Source organism: Alternaria ventricosa, assembly GCF_023758065.1.
Source record: "Alternaria ventricosa strain BMP 2768 chromosome Unknown scaffold_26, whole genome shotgun sequence".
Lineage (NCBI taxonomy): Eukaryota > Fungi > Ascomycota > Dothideomycetes > Pleosporales > Pleosporaceae > Alternaria > Alternaria ventricosa.
The window spans coordinates 156,054-178,827 of record NW_026055706.1 but is presented as its reverse complement, the minus strand read 5'-3'; the positions used below and the strand labels follow the sequence as shown (position 1 = coordinate 178,827).

Genomic DNA, 22,774 nt, shown 5'->3' with positions numbered 1-22,774 from the left:
CATTGCTCTATATACCCACATTGCCATGGTGATGTAATATAATACTATCTTTTATACGTTCCATCTTTCTCCCGTAACATGCTTTTCTGTCCTGCTATATGCGTGATAGCCGAGACCATTGTCGCGGATGATCCCAATCCATGCAATCGAACCGATCAAATTCCTCAGGATCAAAGTCAGGATGATAAATATCCTTAGCAGGAGGCTGGAAATTCGGATCTTGACCCTCAAGATACGGTCCGCGAGCGTTCCACCAATCGCAAGGTATCTCGCACTTGCATATCGGTGGCCTGTACGAGTCGTTAGTAAAGTGAACACCCTTCCGTGATGTGTAGTACTGACAGTCTTTGCCACGGCGTAGCCTGTATCCGTGCGATCGATTCGGCCTTGGAATCTCTGAGTTTGTCTTGAGTGGTAAGAGCAAAGTTCCATTCCCACATCATTCGTATCCGCCTCTTGACATGGCCAGAAAAGGTGACTCGGGGTATATGTCTGATGTCCGCCCAGGCCAGTGTGAAGAACCAGTGAACGAAGACTTTCTGACACGAGACTACTTTCGTACCCCTAGCCCCTGCGATGTGAACCCAAGGGTCCAATGAAGCCCAAATTCTGCCAGGACCAATTCGTTTGGGCGGACGGGTGGTGAAGTGGAGATGCAGGTGGAACAACGTTGGTATCTCGCGCAGTTGTGCTATTCCAGGCGTATTGTCGTTGTCCAGCTCGACGAAACCTCGATGGAGTTCAGATTTTAGGCCGAGGAAGCGGAAGTAATCCGACGTGGAAAGGTTGAGCTCGATACGACGCATAGCATGGTAGGGGATGAAGATATGTGGCCAAGTGGGACATATGGAAGGGTGATGATAGCCGTTGAGCAATGCTGTCGTTCGCTCCCATGTGGCCTTTTTGACTTCGTAGCACATTTGCTGACATGTGAGAGCAAGCATGTTCGGCTGAATCTGGTATTCGCTTTCGCCAACACTCACTTTCCCAAATCGATGTATGTCTACGCAGCGGCGCTTGGGGCGGGACAATCTGACATGCTGGTTTCCTTCGGAGTCACCCTTGCTGAGTGATAGACATATGTAGGGGCCGATGACTTGGTCGTATACGAGGTCTCGGAGTTCTTCGGGAAGGTCAAGGAACTGGAAAGCTCGGCCGTTGGACTTCCACCAGTCGGCCATTGTAAGAGGAATCGGTTCAAGCGTCTCGAGATCTTCGGCCATCCAAGTGAGGAATGGTAAGCTTCCGGGGTGCACACCGATTTCGAGAGCGAAGTCGTGAGTACGTCTTGGATCGTCTGCGGACTCTGACTCGTGGCGGCCAGCGTTTTTCCTGGAAGGGCCCTCCAGATGGTGGTCTGTAAGGTCAAATTTGCAGTACGAAGATATGTCCTGCTCTAACAGGTTCAAACATTTGTCGACGTCAGCCGTCTTTCTCCAGAATTCGAAGTGTGTGCGGTGCCGGTGACAGATGTACGCTGCCACTGCCTGCTTTAGAGACTCTTGCTTTGAATCGTCAGGTTCATCTTCCAGATGAGAGGCAATCCCATAGCGTCGAGTCAACCATTCTTGCAACGTGAACCACTCTTCTTGATTGGTCTGTGGGTGTGGTCTTTGCTCCGCGAGCAGTGTAGACTTCAAAGACTGGCTTTGTACACCTAGGAATGTATCCTCTGCCCCAGGTTGAATAAGTCGTATGGGAGTCGATGATGGCGTGGAAGCTATTGAGCGCTCGACTCGCAATCCTATCGAGTTCACCTTGAATCTTAGACTCTTTTGTTGCTGGTCCTTGATGTACGTTTCAATCTCGGTAATAGTGTCGGTCTAGACTCGCTGTCAGCATAGCCATTTTTACGCATGATCCTCAAGCTAGCTTACGATCAGAGTGCGCAAAAGTCTTCGTTCCCTCATCGCAGCGATCTGCGCGGCTCTGGATTTGCGCGGAAGTTTAGGAGCCATTGCGGCTTTGTTCGGCGGATTGTACGAGTATCGGTGTAGTTGTCAAAAAGCTGGTACCGAAAGTAAGGCAGGTGGGGGCCGTGCTCCGCGGATGAGTACCAATGGGTGTCAGTAAAGTGTTAGTTCTGCATATCCAACGAAACAAAGACAGACGTGGGTTCAGTGCGACCGTGCACGGGTTACCCAGGGCGATGAAAGTTCGAAATCAAATGTAGTTGCGGCGCGCTTGAGACCAAATACGCCAGTATTTCATTGCGTGGTTGTTGGGTACCGAGAACGAGGTTCCGCAAACGAGGCGGGACCTAGTGCCCAAACCTCAGTGTCGTCCAGTTTGCTGCTTGTTGGATGATGGCAAGCAGGCCCGACATTCCTGGGGACATACCCGTCGATCTCCTCTTCAGTCTTCAGGCTCGGTCTCGCTATCAGGCGCAGGAGAGAGCGACGAACCCGAGCCAAAAGACAGCAGTGCGGATTCCTTCACTCTCGTCGACTGCGGAGTTTTACCGTGAGCCATCTCCAATACCTCAAGCAATCCCAAAAGCCTGTCCGAACTTTCCTGCAGCAGCTTTTTTGCTTGCTCTTCCTCTTCAGCATTACCTCTCTTGCCTTTACCCGTACCATATACACTACGTCGCGCTTGGATACCAGCCTCCATAGCCTTGCGAAGAGCTGGATTAGGGGCAAGAGCATTGTTCTTCATCATGTGCATGAACAACTGTTCCAGTATGATTGAGATCTTGGTGTTTGCTGCAAAGCTTTGTGTTGTTCCCTTGAGTGGAAGAAGTGTCTTTTCGAAATCCTGTTGAGTAGGGTCTCGGACAAAGAAGCTCGGTGGTTTGCTGGCTATCATACCATGTAGAAGGTTCGCGGTGAAGGCGACTCGAATGTCGTCGGGTAGCTTCATCGTAGACAAAAGCACCTGAAAGGTCATGGTCGGGACCTGACTGAACTCTTCCAAGATGTTGTCGCAGAGGTCATATATCCGGGTGAAGAGTTCCGGTAGCTCTACGGCCACTTCGGCGAGCTGTCTGTTGTTAGTTATCGGAACGTTGAACCCAGAAAGTACCTACGAGTGCTATGAGACGCTGCCGCAGCTCGATCGCGTCCTGTCCACCAAGGCGCTCTATCGCGTCGTGTACGTTTCTAATCCCTTTATCGCTGGTTTCCGAAGACGTGTCGTCGCCACTCTCATCCCCGCCGTTGTCCGATGCGTCCTGCATGTCTTCATCGCTACCGTAATCGGCCAACTCCCCCGTCTCGAAGTCAACCTCACCAACTGGCTGGTCCTCATTTCTTTTCCGTCTCGGCTCTGCTGTCTCCCTCTCCCAGACTTCCGGGTAGTCTTTGAGCGAGTCGGGTGTCGCTGTTGCAAGTACAGCCCTGATGATGCGGCGCCTCTTTGCGCGATTCATTGTTGTCTCGTCGCCCGCTATGTAGTGCCAGAGGAGACTCTGCTGGAGGGTTGTCTCGTCGCTCGCTCCTTCCTGGTTGCTTTGCTTGACACAGACATCCCAATCAGCTTCGAGGAAGTCGAGCATGACAGTTAGCCACAGTTTCCATCGATTCCACCGTTTCTTGTGCTTTGTCGCGCAGTTGAACGCCCACCCCACAGCATGCCAGAAGTCGTCTGCGCGATACCACAGGCTCTTCTCGTTAGCAGCCTCGCCAGCTATCCGCTTGATGTCGCTGCTTAGCTGGGGTGATAAGCTTGCACTAGCTCTGTAGCTGGGGGCGCTCCTTCTATTGCGTTCTCTTGGGAACATAAACGCTTTCCTTATAGTCGGGTATGCGGGGTCGTCTATCGTCGTGTGCACGCATTGCAGGTATCGCAGCGCGGCATTGGAGCCTTTGGCGGCGTCTCGTGATTGCGCTTTGGTGGTGAATCTGGGGTCGGCGGCCATGGAAGAGGCGAAGGCGATGTATGCCGGCGGTGCGAGAAAGCCTATGTATGGCTGCGCGGGTCTCGATATGCTCGTGCCCGCAGCGAGGAGGCTGTAGAGGAAGTCATAGCCGCTGGCATCTGCCGTCAGTGTAAGCTTGATAATTCGTGGCTAGCGGTGTCGCATACATTGGCCGCCCTCGAGGTAGGCTTTGGCATGGTTGGTGAGCTCGTAAGACGCTTGGTTGGTTGGCCGGCGTTGCTTGTGGCGTGGTCGTGCGCTTACAGCTTCGAGCGCAGCGGATCGCGCATGTCCATTCGTATGTGCGGAAGGGTTCGACGTCTTGGAGCTAGAAGCTGGTGTTGCGAGTTTCGCCATGAACGCGATAGTTGTGCTGAGGTGCTAGTGTGGGGGAGTTGCTGCAAGGTCAGACGCGCCCGCGTCAAAGCGCGCTTTCACGTGGCAGGCGATGGCATCACTACATGGCCTTAGCGTCCGGCTTTGCGTAGACTCAAGTGTTACAACAGATGTGAACATGCAAAAAAGAGCTGCAGGTTACTCACACACTATACGCAGTGTAGCATCTTGAGTTTTGAGCTGCGGGCAAAAAGAAGATGTTGGCAAAAAGAACGAATTTGAATCACCTGTGCAGCTGGCATCAGCGTCCATCTCGAGCTGCGGAAGGCCCAGGTTCAAGCTTCACAACACATCTCAACATGTAACCAAAATACTACAATGGAAGGGAACATTGCCAGCGTTAATCTATGAGGTGGGCAAGAAGAGAAAGACAAACATAATGGCAAAAAGATCGTTTTCTTCCGGTACCGGGAATCGAACCCGGCTCTCGTCGGAAGCTGACACAATTGACTCATGAAAGCGACGGATGCTAGCCGATACACCATACCGGACTTTGATGAAAAGATACCAAAACCTATCGTTTATAACTGCACAAAAAATTGGCAGGGGAGTCACGAACAACCAATTCCAACGGGGCTATGTGCCCACTCACAGACAGGTTCACCTTGGCATGCGCTAGATGCACTAGCAAGCTAATGTCCTAGTGTCTTAGGGGTAGGTCGACAAACACCGTCGCCGACTGGCATACAACCATTAATTATGCCACAAGAGACAGTCAGATCAGACAGTCCTTTAGGTGGAGTTCCGTACATGGCACACAATACGAGCAACATGTTGCGCAGTCTTCCTTCGGCTGACTCTAACGATTGTCGGTTGAAGTGGCGTTCGCCGGAGGCTCGGTGCCTGCAGGTTTCGTCGGAGGGCTTAGCAAACTTCAGCGTTCCGCCCGCGATTAGAACCCAGCATCACCATCAGATGTCGCAATTATTCGTTGCGGGGTCGCGCACCACAACGCATCCAAGAGTTCCTAAAGTTTTGGGAACCTTTGCTGACGTCGATCGAAGATTTGAACGCTTCGTTTTCATCATGAATCTCGTCACAGATCACATGTATACAGTTACAAACACCAGCTATTCGAATGCATTTGCATAACTCATATCAGTTCAATGGCTAGACTCGTTTTGTGATGCGGTCGTTCCGCAAACTATAGTGTCGAAAACATAGATAGCGATAAACAGATTGGACGGGATAGGGCCCAGAGAGTGATAACATCCGCGTTGCCTGTTTCTTCCTTTGCCGAGTACATCCCGATAACCCCTGCTCAACATCAACGACTGAGACAATACTTTCGAGTAGTCTTGTAACGTGCTACGAGGTATGCGACACTTCATTGCTTAGTTGATAGCGATAGAGTACGCCGTCGTAGTCAACTTCGCGTTGCTTCCAGTAAACACCTCCGTGCCCGCCTGCACGACCTGCAGATACAAACTACTCGTGAAACCATTGCTTCCGTAGTTTGCCAACAAGTACTGGAAGAACAGGTTCTGTATCGACAGATTAGCTTCCCTATCATCTCCACAAAATAGACTCATGTAACGTACCAAGTCGGCGCTGAAGTTTGTCGCCCGACCGCCACGAGCAACAAAACTGTATACCTTGACCGAACCGTTGAGACCGTATGCGAGGTCGAAGATCTGACCACCAATAGTAACGGTCGCGATGGGTGTGAAGGGATATCCGTTCGCGGACAAGGGTGATACGCCGCCGTAGACACCAAGCCAGACCATGACTTCGAAGAGGTTGGTTCCGCTGGCTGATGCGCCGAGGAAGGTATCGTACGCCACTGCAGGATAGCACATCAACATTCGCCTACAGACTCTGACAATGAAGAGAGGGCATGAGAAAAGGCGTGAGAAGCATACCATTAACTCGCAGATCCGTTCCGGTATAACTCCACTTCCATGTCGTTGGCATACTCGTATACGTGCCAATCTGCTTCTTGGTGAACCCAGTTTCGACATTCGTGTAGCTCTTGACTTGGTTGGGCGTGCCAGACCATGACCATGTTGTTGACCAGGCTAGCCCAGCTGTGCTGCTGTAGCTATCAATTTGAGAGCATTGAGAGCCCGTTCCGGATGAGAAGCCCCAGCCATTGGTATAGAGCGTGTATGGGCCGGATGACTGAGATTGGTATTGGCCACACTGAGCGGCGCGGGGTAGGAGGGTAGTGGGTGCCGCGAGCGAGGTTGAAGAGAGGAGAAGAAGAGCGACAGTGGAGAACAACATGCTGAGCGATGGATGTGAGTCGGAGCTGTGGTGAGTTGTTAATGGATGGGGTGGATATGAAGCAGATGCGGGTGCCTTATGTACCTTTCTAGGTGCTCTGATCGTCCATCTCCTACGACATCGCCTCCACATCCTACGAGCAACCATTCCTCTTCGCAACAACTTGTCAAATTTGGATGCTCCGCTCTTCCGTTTACCTGCCTTCTACTAGTCGTTCTCGCGTATGACGCACAAGCCGACATCGCAGACACGCATAGATCTTTCCATGAGCCAGCAACCAACCATACTCATCAAAGCTTCCCTGACTCTCGCTGAAGTCCGCAAGCCACCGAATGATCATATGCCCACCGGATACCATCTTTCCATCGAAGAGGAAGTTCTGAAAGCCAGTGTAAGCCATACTGATGCACGACATCAGCCGGTCCAATCATCCGCAGTCAGGGTCCACCAATATAGCTCGCATGCTGCACGCACGGGACGAACCACGATTCGAGGATCGAGACCGGACTTGAATAACCTGGTTTTGGGAATGGAAGGTATACGGGTGCGGCCCGAAAGACCAATAGATGCCATGCAAAGAAAGGCCAAGAAGTATGCGTGCATCGGTGGCGTGAGCGTTGTACACTACTTTGAGTACTAGTTTCCGGGGGGACCTATCAAGTCGTGAAATTGAAGGAGAGGATGGAAGAAGCGTACTAGCGCTGCTGAGAAATGGGTGAGGGATGAGGCTTTAGCTTCGTCTTTGACATCGCAAGCGCGATGGAGCTAAAGTGATGACCGCGTTCTACAACAACAACGCGGAGAAGGACGTTTGAACTAGAGAGGTGCTCAGCCCGCTCAAGCCCTGTGATGAACGGATACTCGCCACCCATACGCCAATCGTCTGAAGCAGCATCTCCTCTTCCTCATGGCTTTGGCCACATTCCTAAGAGATCAACGCGGCGCGGAAGGGTCTCGTGGACAGATCGAACCACCTCGAAGAAGGCGATTTAGTCCCAACTCGTATCGAAACGATCAGGACGTAAGCCACCATGCATGCACTCAAACCGAACCCCGTTATCTAGCTCTTTCGCACGCTGGGCAGCAACAGTCATGTTCATCGCCTTCCATGTTTCCCGACGCTGCAAGTCAGAGCTTGTTGACCCGCAGCGCGTATCAATCCAGAATAGCACATACCACTGTCGCGCAAGCGAAGGGAGCGATCGATGTACCTGCTCTCGAGTACTGTGCTTTGTATATCCGGTTCAGCCACTGGAGTAGACGAGCGGAGGACGCGTCAAAAGTCTTGCGGAGGTGTTCGGGTCGGGGCCGCGGCTGCTCAGTCAACACGTGATCAGTTCTGCAGGCTAACCATCTAGAGGCTAGATCATGACGTAGCTCATCACCATCCAATCCAAGGATAATCTGCGGTTCAAACAACAGCTGCCCGCAACAACGCACGCAACACCTGCGAAACCCAGGAATCATACAGTCACAGGGGTGGCAATGCGATGGGTATCTGTGCTTTGTACATGCTCATTGGTGCTATCTCTCTACTAATGAGCTGCGCCTCATCCCCAACTTCACATCGGTATGCGGCAACCCTATGTTCAATCCAACTCGCCTCAGTCCTCGAAATCCCAATACGCCTTATCCAGCTCCGCCTGTATGCCGTCGATCAATCTCATTTCGTGCGGCTGAACCCGGAATAAGCGTGGCCCGCCTACACATGGGTTGGAGCATTCGCATGCCAGCGAGGTAGCTAAATGTCAGTCAATATATATCCCAGATGCCTATATAGGGCTACTTACTGTTCGTTATGGCGATCTGAAGGTCCTGTTCGAGAATACGTATACCGGCAGTATGGTCATTGCGCTTGTCGTTCAGTAGCCCAGTCCAGTAATTCCGGGTAGAATCTTTGATGCAACCGCTCATGGTATACTTGATTCCTTTTGTATTCCGGAGAGTGACTAGATCATTCCAGGCCGTGATAAAAAAGATGTCAATCCACTTCTTTTGGCATGGATGAAGGGGCTTCCAAGGGCAGTTGGCAAGCTCATGTTCGGGACCAATGAAACGGAAATCGATGGTATCGAGGTTTCTCAACCGGGCCATGGAAGTGACATTGATTGGAACAACGCCCCTCGCAAGCGGCTGTCCAAGTTGAGGACAAATGCCCCCGAACGCCAAGAACTCAGTCGCAGCCATCTCGAGTTGAAGCCTCTTCAGGAAGTTATCAGGCGTTGGTAATTGCCCGAGTTTGCGCCAGATCTCTTTAGGTGGCGTGGCGGGCCCAATTCCATCCCCACGCGTACGAATCGTTGTGAATCGCTTTACAGTATCGCGGTTGGCAACGTGAGTGGCTTCCACCTTTACCTGGCGACTGACGCGCATGATCTCCATATTTGGGCGCTGTATATTGGGGTCTCGGTTGCGCCCCACGCGATCGGGATTGTCGTACGACAGCCCGTATCCAAGCACAAGCTTCTCAGCGCCACCTTGTGTAACAATATCCGGAACAACGACTGGCCCGATGACGTGTAAGTAGATGGCTTCGCGCATCTCCAGAGGTAAGTCCAGCAGCCGGAAAGCTTGCCCAGTACCTTCCCACCACAAGCGCTGCTCCTCGTACTGAGGTTCCGGGAGCCTCATCGCCCACATATCGTCTTCGGCAGTGCAGTATGTATCGCGAATCCAGGCCGCTGCTTTACGCCGTGTCTTTTTGATTTTACCGAACTCGGTAATGGTGAGATCTTCGACTGCCACACTGCTGCCGGATGGCACATCGATCACGACAGTGCGGGCGAAGCCGTCGGACCTCAGCGGCTCGGTGAAGGTAAACCAGTTGTTGTAGGCAGTCGTATCGTGCCTGGCGCTATCACACACCACTTTAACATCGTCGGCATCCGCCTGTGATACTACGAGTAGCTCGTTTTGATGTTTGTGATAGTGGCTATGTTGTGACAGGAATGAGAAGTTCGTCCTGCGCTCTTCCTGTATGAACGCATGAAGAGCGTTGATGATGTTAATGCGTTCATTATCCACGAGCCGTCGACGGCGGGAGGAGTGCTGTTGCGGTTCCGATGTATCGCTTGCGCTCTCCCATTCGCTGTCGCCGTCTCGCTTCCGTTTCGGCATGATATCGGCGGTGAAAGCGGTTTCGTGTGAGATTGAGAGGTTGGATCCAAGTCGAAGCGTAGTGAGTGCATGTGTAGCATCGTCCATGGTAGGGAACCTCAGTTGCGACCGTGATTGTGTGTAAAAATGCTGTTGCGCGTTCTGATAGTGAGAGGTTCCCAGGTATACGTACCAAGTTCATCATCTGAGCAGCGCCTGCGTCATCAGCCACACTAGTCCGTGTTTGTACTAGTGCGCAAACACCCGTGAAAGTGACTTCTGGAAGGCGTTGCTGTATACATGGATACAGAAGCTAAAATTAACCAAAGCTGAAAGCAATGTAGACTTGTAGCAGTCAAACTTTCAACTTATCCTTGTATGGGCTGCCGGCGCGCGGCAGGCGAAGCTCACACATCCTAGGTTTATGAAGGGCAAACACTGTGAACATTACAGAAGATAATAGAATATCTGAAATGTGATTGACATCGCTATGCTGATGCTAGACTCATAAGTCGTAATAAGCGAAGCGCCTATAGAAGGGCTTCTTGGTATACATACATGTTCACATCACCCCACAACTACGCGTAAGACTGAGCAGAGCATGTGAAGGGACTCCTCACAGCGCCAGAGTTGTACTGTGTGATGATATCCTCGACGGACGCGTAGGTACCGGCACCAAGAACAACAAGTCCAATGACGAAGACGATAGAGTTCAGGATGCTCAAGGAGATGTTCTTGGCGTTTGCGTTCCACTTGCCCTCCTTGACGAGCTGGAACCAGAAGAGCGCGGGCCAGTAGAATGTGAATCCGGAGATGAAGAGGGAGGAGATGAGACCGAGGAGGGCGTTGAAGAAGGGAATGGCCTCGGCGATGATCCATCCGATGACGGTGACAACGGTGATGAGTCCGACCCAGACACCCCAGCCCTTGACGTCCTTGACGAAGCGGATGGGCGAGGTGGGAAAGATGCGGTCCATGATGTAGCGGCAGACGACGGTGCCGTTGATGGATCCGGAGATGAAGATGACGGGGAGCGCGATACCGAAGGCAACGCGGGAGACGGTGTTACCGGCGGAGAGAAGAGCGGGCGACTTGACGTCCTGACCGACGAAGGCGTAGATGAGAGCACCAGTCATGGTGTAGATGAAGATCTCAATCAGACCGAGGGCCCAGATGGACTTGACGTAGTCCTTGGGGGTGTGCATCTCAGACATGAAGGAGAACTGGCAGACGGCGAAGGAGTAGGCGAAGATGATGTTGGTGGTCGCCAGGAAAGCCTCGTAGAACGAAGTTCCGGGTTGGGGCCACGCGGACCAGTTGACTGCGCTCAATCCACCAGGAGCGTCGTGGGCTTGGATACCAGTCGCGATGATGGTGATCAAGATGGCGGCGATGATACTAACAAAGTCGATGTAGCCGAGGAAAGCGAAGTCGTGGAAAGTAGGTGGCAGAGCAAGAACCAACAGAATAATCATGGATACAACACCCCATACGAGCGCGCAGGTGGTGTAGTTTCCGATGATGTTGATGAAGGCAATCGTTCCGGTAAGCGCGTGCGATCCAACCAGCAGGATGAGGAAGAGTGCGAACATGACACCAGTGAGTTCCTTTCCGAATTTGCCCCAGATGATCTCGACGGCGTCCGAGTAGTGGTTGACGTGCGGGTAGCGCATCTTGACCTGACCGACAACGTAGGACGTGTAGATTGCGACGAGACCAAGACCAACGCACATGATGACACCGGGGACCATTCCGAGGGTAGCGAACGCGCTAGGAATACTGAGAGAACCAAGCGCGATGGCTTCGACAATCAGGCAGACTGTGAGTTGCTTCCAGCCGAGACGGTGGAACTTCTCTGATCCCTCCTGGACGGTGGCGGTCTTGTCGACGGGCATCATGAGCTCGGGGTCGCTCTTCTTGCCCTCAGACGAAAGGTCGTCCAGACGGTAGGTCGGCGGTGCGGCAGCGTAGTGCCGCGCAGGAACGCCAGTGTTGACGCCGTTGGAGGCGTATTGTGGCTCAGGGTTGCCCGTCGTGAGCCCGTTGGCGTGCGGTACTTCCTGCATCTTGGAAAATCCAAATAAGAATTTTTCAAAAATAACGGTGGGGTGGAGTCGTAGTCAAGTCGGAAGCTGGAGGGCACTCGCGACTTTTTGGTGTTTGGCGCCTGCTGACGAGCTAGTTTGCCCGGTACCCCAAAAGTAGCAGTAGCAGTGTAGGTCACAGGTCCAGTCGTCGGAATCGGGAAGACGGCGGCGCGTGATATCGACTGTCTGTGACGTACCGTGGGACCGGTGAGAAGGTAGTGTGAGTTAGCAGCGGCACGCAAGAATAACCGTTTTCAAGGCCAGCGGCTGCTCTTGTTTCTTATATCAAGACGCCTTATCTCTCCGCATGTTCTGCATGTGTAATAGAATGTTCCAAGCGGCCTTCCCCCGCGCGCTCCCAGCATGCTGGGCGACCGATGTTGACCGAAAGCTGGCTATCGAGGGTCTTAGCGAACTTCGGTCTATTGCTCGCATCGTACCAGAGCTTGGTGCGTGCAGCCAGCAGCGTTGGCCTTTAGTGGCGTCGTTAATGACGCGGTCCACATGGCGCGTCGCAGTTGACGTAAAATTTTCTCTTTTTTACGTGTTTGAGTGGTGATTTTGGGGACGTGCTTGAGGTGACATCGCCTGGATCCGTGCTAGGTGACATCACAGCGAACCATGCATGCTGTTCTGGAGATAAGAGAGCGCGGTGCTCACGCGACAACCTGTACGCTGGGGATAAGCGTCTGCACTGGGTGGTGACGACGACGGCGGCGTCGCGTAGGGCTGGCTCTGGCTGCATGGGGGCGGCGACAAGCCTTTAGGGCCGCGCCATCCCGGGCCTCGGCGGGGCTTGATAGATTAACCGAACAGGTACCGGGGCGCAAAACTCTGACTAAGGCTGCTCCGATGCCTCCCGTCAACTACTCCCAGCGCGGTAATGCACGACGCACCCCTCGGTGATTTGGTCTGGCCGCACTGCAGCTTGGCTGCTCGAAGGGTCATAGCAGGCGCGGCGTGACCGTGGCTTATCTCTGATCCAGGGTTTTGTGGAGTGCATTGCCGAACTTTGCGCCGCCCAATGATATGGGGGATGAATGTGATTGCTTGGACATGGCTACCGTCTACCCCAGGATCCCAAAAGCCTCAGGGGGCACCGCGCGCCGTGGGATGTTGCGCCATCATGGCGCGCTTGCCGAACAGCCGTGGTACTCCAGATTGGGAGCGAGGGGAGAATCCGTCGATCAAAGGGCGCAAATGCACTCGGGCAAGTTACTACAGTAAACACATCGGGTATTGGCTACTCGTGGACCCTCCGGCTCTTGGACAACGGACGGAACGGCATGCCACAGCCGTTGTCGGAAGCTATCTGAGGCCGCGGCCTTTGTACACTACTACTCAACTACGCCGCCGTCTTGAGAAACTCATCCACTACATGCGGGTCCTTCTCGACTTCTTGGGCACCTCTGCTTCGCCTGCTCTCCCAAGTTTCACCCACGTGGGCGTCTTCCGCCGTCGACTCGGGTGTAAAGGTAAACACGCGATGCTCACCTATAATAGAGTTAGCTCATACTGCAGACTAAATATAGAGGTATACCGACAATTCTTCCACGCGGTGCCCACCATGGGGTCTTCGACTTCCCAGTCCTCGGTGAGGAAGTGTGCAAATGCGCCATGGGTGACGACCAGGACCTGTTTCATTAGCAAACCGCTATTAAGAGGAACTACCGGCAACTCTACCTGCGCTTCGGGCCTTTGGTAAAGCCAGTTCCTGAGATCAGAAGCGCGCTTCGAGATGGCGCGCTTCTCGTAGGCCCAATAGTCTTCCTGCGAGGCGTTAGTAAGCATGCATGCTGATGTCAAACCGGGAGATCGACTAACCTTGGAGTTCCAGCCCGCTGTCACCGCTGATGCATCAACTTTGCTGATGTCAAAGTCAAGCTCACCCTCTGCGAACAGCTTCGGTAGGAATGCGTGCACATCATCTGCAGTATCCGCAATTCCGACATCACATCCAATGTCGCTGACCTCTTGCAAGGCTGGCAACAGCACGAACGGCACCTCTTTCCGCGCGAGCACGGGGCCAAAACTCAGCGACGCGGTCTGGATCGTTCGGCGTAGCGGCGACGCAAATACTACGTCTATTTCCTCATGATGTTGGAATGCCGAGCTAAGCGTGCGACATTGTTCTTTGCCCTTTTCTGTCAGCACAGCATCGCGAATGCTGTAATTGCGCTGTGGCCAGTTAGTCTTCTTGGTTTCGAGGTTCTTCTTCTTATTTTGGGACATACGGTCGCGTTGTGTTCTCCTTGCGCATGGCGTACGATATGAATCTTGGGAGACATCGTGGTGTTGGTTGAGAGTTGCTGAATCTGCATTCCACGCTCGATGGTGGGGCTTGCCGAAGGAGCCACTAATGTGCTATCGTACAGTGGCGAATCTGAGATTGATGCGTGAGAACCTAGTCTCACTGGAGTTCCTCAGTTGCTTACGGTGTTTGATTTCAGCAACGACTACAGTTTTGATTCTTGCCTTGTGCTGCGTAATGACTCTCCCTGGTGTCCGTACTGTTATACAAAGCTATTTCGGATCTGGCAGGGAAGGTTAGCCGAGGCGGCCAGCGCTAACCATTCCAGGAAATGCATCTCGCAAACAGCCTCTACGGTGGAAGAACAGGTGTAAGACTGTGAATCCATCGCCGGAAGTGAATACGCAGAACTGAAATCGAGGAAGGTCTCCAGGATGAGTGCTTAAAATCTTCGACACGTCGCCGATGATGCATCCGGCCAGTCCAGGTATGCGGTCAGCCCGTGGCTTACTCCATATGTCTTGCCATCACCAGCTCTTTCTCTCTGATTATGTCTTCGCAACGAATGCGTGTCCTCGGAAGTAACTTTTTGTGGATCGCAAGGAGCTGTTGCTGAGTCAATGGTGCTATACATGCAACAGAGCGCTGCTTGCAAAGTATGGAGCAACGTTGACCAACAATACCGCCAATAACGTGTCGCGCACGTAGAGCAGGAGCCTTTTCGTGTTGCATTGCTGGTATCGAGACGCGCGACATGTGAGGCCACTCTGATATCAAGTGATGGCTGGTGTGTGGTAGGAAGTGAGCTGTATGTTTCGGAAAGAGCGATGACGACCCCGACCTCTGATTAGCGACTTCCCACGAAAGATCTACCACAGACTTCAACCATCCCTCTCCCCGCCGTCACCGTCGCAATGCCACATCTCAGCGCGACGTGTTTCCTTGATACTGATCCTGGTCACAGTACTTTGTGTCGAAGCGACATGATCGACGCGACCTTCGAATCAAAGGCCCAAATTGTTCTTCGCAAAGATTACCCCTGCGCCCACTGCGATTCTTGTCGCTCAAAGCATGAACGCTTTTCACGTTAAGCCAGGAGCAAGATTCGCGCATCGCACATCGGCCGCGACTATTCTCGAGTCCCAGATCACCAAATGAGCTGGAACTGCCCATCGGGCTCTCCGGCTTGTAGAGCGCCATCTGCCTAAGCGGCGCAGAGACAGTCTTTGGGTAAGACGCGTGCGCCCGCTGTTCGGCAAAACGATCTGGCATACGACCACGCCTCCATCGTCTACGGGAATACTGGTCCGGTAGCGCACTGTACATTATGTGTACAGCTGAGCACGAATTGTTGTGTTGATACGTCATGTTCAGAACGCGTTGTACCTGGGCATCTTGAGTTCCTTCCCGATCGCGCGAGCCAATGCACGTTTTCGGGCAAGCTGAGGCATCGGATCCGCAAAAGACCCCGCAGTGCTAGCGCAAGCAGTCTCATCTACCATCCAGGAAGCCTCACCATTATCCTGGACATCATTGAGAGCTTTACGACTTTTGATCACTATTCGTTCAATATGGCAAGCAGCGAGCCTACAGTACTTATCATAGGTGCTGGTACTTTTGGCGCGTCTACGGCCTATCATTTGGGCAAACAATACAAAGATCCATCGCGAATTACCATCGTCGACCGTTGGGATAGCAATACATCCCTGAAGCAAAAGCAAGCAGCAGCCATCGATACCAATCGCATTATCCGTACCGACTACGAGTCACACCTTTACTGCAATCTTGCCAATGAAGCCATTCATTTTTGGTTCTGGAGCATAGCAGTACAGGGGCATTTCCACAAGACCGGTTGGGTCGTGCTAGACAAGAAAGATGGTACTTTTGGTGATGCGATAAGGAAAACGTTCGTTGAGAGAGGGGGTGACTACACGCGCGATCTAGAACCACAAGAGCTGGACAAGTACGCCGTGACGAAAGGCATCAAGGCTGAAGAATATGGGAAGGGCTACTTCAATCGCGAAGCCGGCTGGTGCGACGCAGAAAGAGCAACGCAAAGCTTCACGAAGGTTGCACTGGAGCTAGGGGTCAAGAGGGTGACCGGAGACGTGCAAGAGTTATTATTGAGTTCCGACCAACGTCGCCTGGCAGGCGTCAAGCTGAGGGATGGTCAAATTTTAAAAGCCGACAAGATCGTGTTGGCAGCAGGAGCATGGACCAGCTCCCTGATGTCACCGATCGAGGATGCTTTGAAGATCCAGGAACAGGACCGCATCGAGCGCCAGATGACCGCTGTAGGACGGGTTTCTGCTTACTATACACTCAACGAACAAGACACTCAGAGTATGATCGACGAAACAGTACCTGTGATTGTCATTGGTGGAGAGGTCGACATTATTCCGCCCTCGCAACCGAATCGAACGCTGAAGATCAACGACATCAAGACAGAAGTTATCAACACGGTTACCACTCCTTCTGGACACAAAATCACAATGCCATCGCGAAGGAACCAGAACGACGTGCCTGAGAGACTGAAGCGTGAAAGCGCACAGATCATGCACGGTGCTATGCCGGAATGGACACGAAGCAAACAACCAGACCGATGGCGAATATGTTATGATGCCGTTACACCAACTGAAGACTGGCTGATGTGTCGGCATCCTCATGAAAAGCTCGCCAACTTGTACCTCGCCGTTGGCGGCAGTTTCCACTCGTACAAGTAAGTGACTTTAGCCTTCATCTCAGAATTACAATGCTAATCATCCTCTCAGATTCCTCCCCGTCGCCGGCGCATATATGTGCAACGTACTAAGTGGTAAGGGCAACGGTGAGGAGAAAGACACGGCCTGGAGGTGGAAGAGCGCCGAAGAACTGTCATGTCGCAAGGGTAAGGAGTTTGGTGAAAGTCCAAGGGACTGCGACAAGAAAGAGTTGAGTGAATATGAGGAGGGCGCAGCATCGAAGTTATGATCGTTAAGAAGCATTCACAATCAAGTTCGCTCGGCATCATACTTCGCAAATTGACTGAGGCTTTATGAACTCCACGCTAAATGATCTTATGCATTCGTCATCATTAACGATAAAGATTGAGTCCTTGGTCTCTTGATCTATCCCGTTCATACGAGGGTTGTATCATTCTGGTAACACTGGCGAAGCGGTGTCGTGAGTGGCTCGCCATATTTGCCATTCCTCAAACGCCCGCTTGCTTCACTCGGGCTCCATTTGCCTTCGAAGGACAAGCAACTACCATTTGAATGTTAATATAATGAAGCCTGGGTCGCTTCGATGCGGATCGCAGCCTTTCTTATTGTCATTAGTGAAAGAAGAACGAAGGTCGCCTCCGTGGCGCGATCTGGTATATAGCTTTTAAGGCGCATATATACGCAGCTACGCTACCATGGAAGTGTTCACACTGTCACTCAACAGCAGCGCAGTCACCCAACTCGCGGTCACACAAGATTGCACAGCGGCCGCCAACGCATCAGGCTCTCCTTCAATTTACGCTCCAAGCCATGTCTTCCACCGAGAATACTGTGGCTGGCAATGAGGACCGAGACAAGGAGACCAGCATCACCAAGCCCAACGAAGGCACGCGTGGAGGTTTACTCGACACCGATGACGATATCACCGTGGACGAAGAGCTTGCCGAGGATCAAGAAATGGAAGACAGCTACGTATTCGTCGAAGCTGACTATCACTCCTACAGCGATGTCGAATCTTCTGTCCCCGAAGGCTCGAGTTCTGACTGTGAGCTCTCAGAGCGTGAAGAAGAGGGCGATCCAGACCCCAAACATGAAGCTGACAGAATGGAAGAGCAGAACGGTGGTGTGAGGAAGGGATTTGTCAAGAAAACTGCGGACAAGACTTCCGCTGCTGAAGGTAGTGGCGGCAAGGATAATGGAGAAGACCTGCCAGATATCGTGAAGGTGAGTCAAAACTCAATAACCGCGCATCAAGTTGCTGATGAGAACAGATTGTGTTGTCACTACTCCTACGCTCAATCTACGGGACTAGTTTTGCAGGATTGAGCGGAAAATCGTTACGGAGAAAGCCCGATGTGCGAGACGAATAGCTACTAACCGAGTTCAGGAGGAGCGGGAGGCATGAGTAGGGCGTATTCTATCATGTTTTGTTTCTCGCTGGCTTCCTACAGTGGCGAGCACAGACGTAGGCACAACTTAACGTCATGGTCCAAAAGGGTAGTTCACGGAAGAGAAAGCTCAATCATATACTGCATATCGCATCGTCTTGGCATTGAATCGCGCCCCATGCACTGACCTACTTTCTGTCATGTACCAAAGTGATGGCCGGCCTAGAGAGAATCATAGCCCCTCTACCTCCCGTAGTAACCCAACTCCGCTGATACATACAGACTTTACAGACTTCTCACAACTAGGGTAACCATCATGCCGCTCCCAAGGAAACCTCACATGAACGACGATGTCAACAGCCAAGAAGACTTCACCCAGCTCGTCGACGGAAAGAAAGTCGTCGCCCTACCCAATGATACTCGGCCGAGGCACCCTGATGGCAGCTACGTGTTCGTTCGTGACGAGACTGCTAAAACCATCGAAGTAAGCATACAAGCGCCCTTCAAAGCTCAATCATGCATACTAAAGCTTCCGCGTAGGACAAAAGCGCACAAGACATCATCGCCTACTACGCCAAAATCCTCGCCATCGAAACAAAATCCAAACCCCATCCTAGCCTAACATCGAATGCAATCATCGACGGTCTGGATACCCTCCGCATCTGCTCCGAGATCTTCTCAAACAATCCTGCTAAGCCTTCTTTCGTCGCGGAATACTTGCACATGCTAGAGCCGCAGCACCAGCTCAGTCTTTCCATCGTTCTTTCCGTAATCCTCGATACAGACGACTGGATGAGTCTGGAGCGTGAGGTTGTAAGGGACGAGGAGTTCGAGATCTCAGTGGTCATTTGGGCGCTCAAGATTGGGCCAGGGGGTCTTATGCTGGGGAGGGTGGAGGGGAAAAGTGAGATGCAGATTTTGTTGGGGGCGGAGGAGGCGTGGATTGTAGTGCATGAGAACACGCCGGAGTATGAAGAGAAGAAGATGGAGCTTATGCGGGTTGCTGCGGAGGTGACGATGTGGGGGAGGGGCGTGGCGGGGATGTTTGCTAAGAAGGGTCGGACTGAAGACGATGACTAAAGGGTCGATGGGACTTCCAGGTCAGGGTACACATGTGGTTTCTGGCACTGGTGAATTTCGATATTTGGGCTTGATGTTTGCCTCAGTCGATGAAGCGTGTAGGATAAAGTTTTACCTTTGCTTGGAAGTCAGCTTGCGTTCAAACAATCGTTGTAGCTTGTAAGCAACAAAGATACCCACAGACATATATTTCCCGAGTACGCTTGCTGGCGTTCTTCCACTTTGGTCTGAATGGTAGTACATATGAGTGCCTGATCTGGTCATCTGCACACTGCGAGAGAGTGCGATGCACACATTCACCGTACCCTTCTCCTTCTGGAAGAACGCTCCAAGTCCACGGGCCTCTTCCAGACCCACTTGTTGAATGGCATTCCCGAGCTATGATCTCTCCCTCTTGTGCTATATAAACTGTCAGAATCACACCTCCGCGGCCTAATTTCGAACCATACCTCAACTTTATTCATAAAGTATAACACCAACCAACACACACTCGCGACGAATATGCCTTCTTCTGAAATTCCAGAGACTGCTGATAGCGTCAGTAGCAAGGGCCCTATGAATATGGCCGACGACGTTGAAGACACGGACGACTTCGTCCTCGTATCCCCTGGCGACTACCCAGAGGCATCCACACCATCCTCTACCGCTGCAAAAGATGTCTGGACCGAGATCATCAAGATCACCCGAACTGAAGATAGTCTCTTCGAGAAGGTCAGCACTACTCTCCTTTGCCGTTGAAGCCTTCCAACTGACACAATACAGGGCGAAAAGCACGTCACCGCTGTCGAGACCTGCCGGTACCACCTCCGCCCCTCCGAGTGTCGTAAGACCTGCGATAGCACGTTTAAGTGCGAAGCCTGCCTCTCACTGATCGCCGGTCTCGAGACTCTCGCTAACTGCGCCTGGGAGTGGTCCAACAAAAGCAAGCCGTTCCAGGATAACATAAGCAACATCATGCATTGTCTGCACCGCCTCCCCTTTCATTTCCAGGAAGGTCTCTACAGCGTCATTGAAGCTGCGATGGGAAACGAAAAGAACTGGCCGATGGCGGACCAAGAGAACTTCGAGCTTTGGGGGTTCAAGATCTCTGCTGCTTTATGGTTGCTACGCCTGGGTGTTCACGGTTTGGCGTGGGTATTGGAAGAGGGCAAGGAGTGGCGTCTTGTGCTGGCTGAGACGGAGCAGTCGTGGTATGAGGGGCTTGTTGTCGCTGACGAGTATGAGGAGGCCGTTGAGGAGACTAAGCGCTTTACCAAGGCCTTTCGCAAGTGGGGTGCGAGTGTTGATGCTGAGCGGCGCGCTCAGTCTTCGGCTTAGTTCGACGTGCCTCGGTGCATTTATGACGAACAATAAGCGGTCTTTGCTCACATTGTTGTAGAAGCCACGACTAGTAGCTTTCTGGTAGATTACAATGCTGCGCAATTACATCAACTTTCCATGAAGCTTAAACATAATGCACAATGCCATTGGATGGACTGGGTGATTTGACAAAATGTTCGATGTTTGATAATGGTGTGTTTTGATCCACTACGCACCTATGATGCCGTTTACTCCTTCACCTTGATGACAACCTTTCCAAAGTGACCTCCGCTGAAAAGGTACTTGATCGCTTGATCAGCCTCTTCGAACTTCCAAACACGGTCGACCACCGGCTTGATCTTCTTCTCGTCGTAGAACTTGAGCATTCTCTCAAGCTCAGTCCTAGGGCCGTTCATGATGCCCTTCAGTGTGACGTTCCTCTTCAAGCACAGCAAGTTCGTGTTCGTCCTGTCGCCAGCTTCGTCTTGCTTGCCAGATAGGTAACCAATGCAGGAGATCAGACCACCAAAGCGTACGCACTCGAATGACTTGCGGAGCGTTTGCGCACCACCGACTTCGATGATAATGTCAGCGCCTTCGTCGGAGGTAGCAGAAAGGACTGCGTTTTCCCAGTCGGGGGTGTTGCGGTAGTTGATGGTGGTCTTCGCACCAAGCTTGGATGCGCGCTGGAGCTTCTCGTCGGAGGAAGATGTGATGATGGCATCAGCGCCTGCTGCGGATGCAATCTGGGCTGCAGAGATGCTCACACCGCCGGTGCCCTGGCACAGGACTGTTTCGCCCGGTCCAATGATCTCGCCGTTTGGTCGCATGCAGTTCAAGCTCATCCAGGCGGTTACAGCTGCGATTGGCAAGCAAGCCGCTTCGTCATCGGATAGATAATCTGGAATCTTAACGACGCCATGCGTGGGGAAGACACGATACTGGGTCAGCACTCCGGGGGCAGGTCCTCCTAGACCACTCGCTATGTCTGAGGCCTTGATTTGACCGCTGAGATGCTTCGGCGCAAATGTACTAATGACCCGGTCGCCTTCTTTGAGCTGGAAAGCTGGGTTCTTGTAGGGGTCTGAAGTGTTGTTGGAGACTGGACCAACCGCAACAACCACACCGCACATGTCGCTGCACGGGACAATAGCGGGGGGGTGTTCTACGGACTTGTGGTGGTTGTAAAGACCCATGGCGACTGTCCACGTATTTAGCGTTGTTCAAATGGCCGTCTGGACCCTGCGACAAAAGTAGGTGTGACCACATCCCACTGTACGTACCTTCAGTATCCCTGTAGTTCAGACTCACGGAATGGACTTCAACCAACACCTCGTCTTCGCCAGGGGCCGGGCAATCCGCCTCGCCCATCCTGAGCTTATCGAGCCCGTCCTGGCCCGTGAGCCATTGCTTGATCTTTTGTGGAGGCGTCATCTCGAGATCTCAAACTGAAAGTTGAAACGGAGTCAAAAGCTTTTGGGTTGCCAAATCCAAGGTTTGCAGTGGACGCAGATGTCGTCTTCTTAACGTCCTTGGTTTTGCGCTGGGAAAATAGTCCAGAAATTTCGCTCAGCCAGTCTCGGCGGTCTTGGGAGAAGGGTGGGGTGGGCATCCCGGGCAGTATCGTCTACTTAAGGCCTGGATTTGCTATGTAAGCTGCAAGAAATGCAGATGGTGGATCTCGAGCAGCGGGCAGAAAACCGCCGAAGGGTGTGGGGATGGGCATTATTTCTATGTGTCGTTGCGATGACGATAGGGTGCTCACGGCTGGTCATTGAGGTGTTCGTGAGGAGGGTCACCGCATTGGCCGTCTTCGCCCGATGAGCCGAGGTAGGTAGGGTGTTGTCGGAAAGCGCGAGCCGATGCCAGCCTACAACACCAAGACATTCTCACGAGACTCAGGAGCGCATGGAAGAAGCCACCGACAACTGCAATATTCAATTCTTGCACATCGCGCACGGTGCTGCCTGCTAGGGTGAAACCTGGATCTTGCCAGATGATGCAGCATCCCTGATGACGCGCTACGATCGATCGACCCCGGAAAGCGGGAAGTCTCAGGGGTACCGTCTGGAACAAGGCCATGACGATGCTGGTGACCACTACATCGGAAAATAACATGCGATCGGGGAAAATGACATGCGATCGTTCCGGAACGTCTTATTTTATTATTGTATTGAAACTGCGCACGGCTCGTGGGGTTCAGGTACACGGGTACAATATTGGAGCTGCCACGCGACTTAGCGCGTGTGGGATGGGAAGAGAGCATGACGACATGCAAGACTGTGATATAAACGCGACGCGACCCTCTGGAAAGATGGCAGCATCTCATCCATTGCAACACATCGTATCAACATCCTCAACTTCTTCGACATCTTCGCCCCTTCATCAAC

General features: G+C 52.5%; 11 protein-coding genes and 1 non-coding gene across 12 annotated transcripts; 4 read left to right on the top strand and 8 right to left on the bottom strand.

Annotated features, from left to right (window-relative positions):
• Positions 1–94: 94 nt before the first annotated feature.
• Positions 95–1,958, bottom strand: J4E93_010049 (uncharacterized protein; the record flags this gene model as incomplete). Its single annotated transcript, XM_049347935.1, has 3 exons — positions 95–290; positions 343–1,823; positions 1,878–1,958. 3 exons carry the CDS (start codon positions 1,956–1,958, stop codon positions 95–97), a joined length of 1,758 nt encoding a protein of 585 aa, XP_049194912.1.
• Positions 1,959–2,355: 397 nt separating this feature from the next.
• Positions 2,356–4,216, bottom strand: J4E93_010048 (uncharacterized protein; the record flags this gene model as incomplete). The annotated part of the gene is made up of 3 exons (XM_049347934.1): positions 2,356–2,982; positions 3,029–3,978; positions 4,027–4,216. The coding sequence occupies 3 exons, from the start codon at positions 4,214–4,216 to the stop codon at positions 2,356–2,358; spliced, it is 1,767 nt and encodes a 588-aa protein (XP_049194911.1).
• A 438-nt stretch (positions 4,217–4,654) lies between these two features.
• Positions 4,655–4,746, bottom strand: J4E93_010047. Its single transcript has one exon. It is a non-coding gene; the product is annotated as a tRNA-Glu (tRNA).
• An 843-nt stretch (positions 4,747–5,589) lies between these two features.
• Positions 5,590–6,481, bottom strand: J4E93_010046 (uncharacterized protein; the record flags this gene model as incomplete). Its single annotated transcript, XM_049347933.1, has 3 exons — positions 5,590–5,739; positions 5,797–6,038; positions 6,118–6,481. The coding sequence occupies 3 exons, from the start codon at positions 6,479–6,481 to the stop codon at positions 5,590–5,592; spliced, it is 756 nt and encodes a 251-aa protein (XP_049194910.1).
• Positions 6,482–8,085: 1,604 nt separating this feature from the next.
• On the bottom strand, positions 8,086–9,598 carry J4E93_010045 (uncharacterized protein; the record flags this gene model as incomplete). Its single annotated transcript, XM_049347932.1, has 2 exons — positions 8,086–8,222; positions 8,272–9,598. 2 exons carry the CDS (start codon positions 9,596–9,598, stop codon positions 8,086–8,088), a joined length of 1,464 nt encoding a protein of 487 aa, XP_049194909.1.
• A 557-nt stretch (positions 9,599–10,155) lies between these two features.
• Positions 10,156–11,643, bottom strand: J4E93_010044 (uncharacterized protein; the record flags this gene model as incomplete). The annotated part of the gene is made up of 1 exon (XM_049347931.1): positions 10,156–11,643. One exon carries the CDS (start codon positions 11,641–11,643, stop codon positions 10,156–10,158), a length of 1,488 nt encoding a protein of 495 aa, XP_049194908.1.
• Positions 11,644–13,009: 1,366 nt separating this feature from the next.
• On the bottom strand, positions 13,010–13,952 carry J4E93_010043 (uncharacterized protein; the record flags this gene model as incomplete). The annotated part of the gene is made up of 5 exons (XM_049347930.1): positions 13,010–13,158; positions 13,209–13,299; positions 13,348–13,434; positions 13,489–13,842; positions 13,899–13,952. The coding sequence occupies 5 exons, from the start codon at positions 13,950–13,952 to the stop codon at positions 13,010–13,012; spliced, it is 735 nt and encodes a 244-aa protein (XP_049194907.1).
• A 1,534-nt stretch (positions 13,953–15,486) lies between these two features.
• On the top strand, positions 15,487–16,885 carry J4E93_010042 (uncharacterized protein; the record flags this gene model as incomplete). Its single annotated transcript, XM_049347929.1, has 2 exons — positions 15,487–16,634; positions 16,687–16,885. 2 exons carry the CDS (start codon positions 15,487–15,489, stop codon positions 16,883–16,885), a joined length of 1,347 nt encoding a protein of 448 aa, XP_049194906.1.
• Positions 16,886–17,427: 542 nt separating this feature from the next.
• On the top strand, positions 17,428–18,022 carry J4E93_010041 (uncharacterized protein; the record flags this gene model as incomplete). The annotated part of the gene is made up of 2 exons (XM_049347928.1): positions 17,428–17,841; positions 18,005–18,022. 2 exons carry the CDS (start codon positions 17,428–17,430, stop codon positions 18,020–18,022), a joined length of 432 nt encoding a protein of 143 aa, XP_049194905.1.
• Positions 18,023–18,321: 299 nt separating this feature from the next.
• On the top strand, positions 18,322–19,085 carry J4E93_010040 (uncharacterized protein; the record flags this gene model as incomplete). Its single annotated transcript, XM_049347927.1, has 2 exons — positions 18,322–18,489; positions 18,546–19,085. The coding sequence occupies 2 exons, from the start codon at positions 18,322–18,324 to the stop codon at positions 19,083–19,085; spliced, it is 708 nt and encodes a 235-aa protein (XP_049194904.1).
• A 501-nt stretch (positions 19,086–19,586) lies between these two features.
• On the top strand, positions 19,587–20,402 carry J4E93_010039 (uncharacterized protein; the record flags this gene model as incomplete). Its single annotated transcript, XM_049347926.1, has 2 exons — positions 19,587–19,796; positions 19,848–20,402. The coding sequence occupies 2 exons, from the start codon at positions 19,587–19,589 to the stop codon at positions 20,400–20,402; spliced, it is 765 nt and encodes a 254-aa protein (XP_049194903.1).
• Positions 20,403–20,632: 230 nt separating this feature from the next.
• On the bottom strand, positions 20,633–21,755 carry J4E93_010038 (uncharacterized protein; the record flags this gene model as incomplete). Its single annotated transcript, XM_049347925.1, has 2 exons — positions 20,633–21,585; positions 21,668–21,755. 2 exons carry the CDS (start codon positions 21,753–21,755, stop codon positions 20,633–20,635), a joined length of 1,041 nt encoding a protein of 346 aa, XP_049194902.1.
• Positions 21,756–22,774: the final 1,019 nt, after the last annotated feature.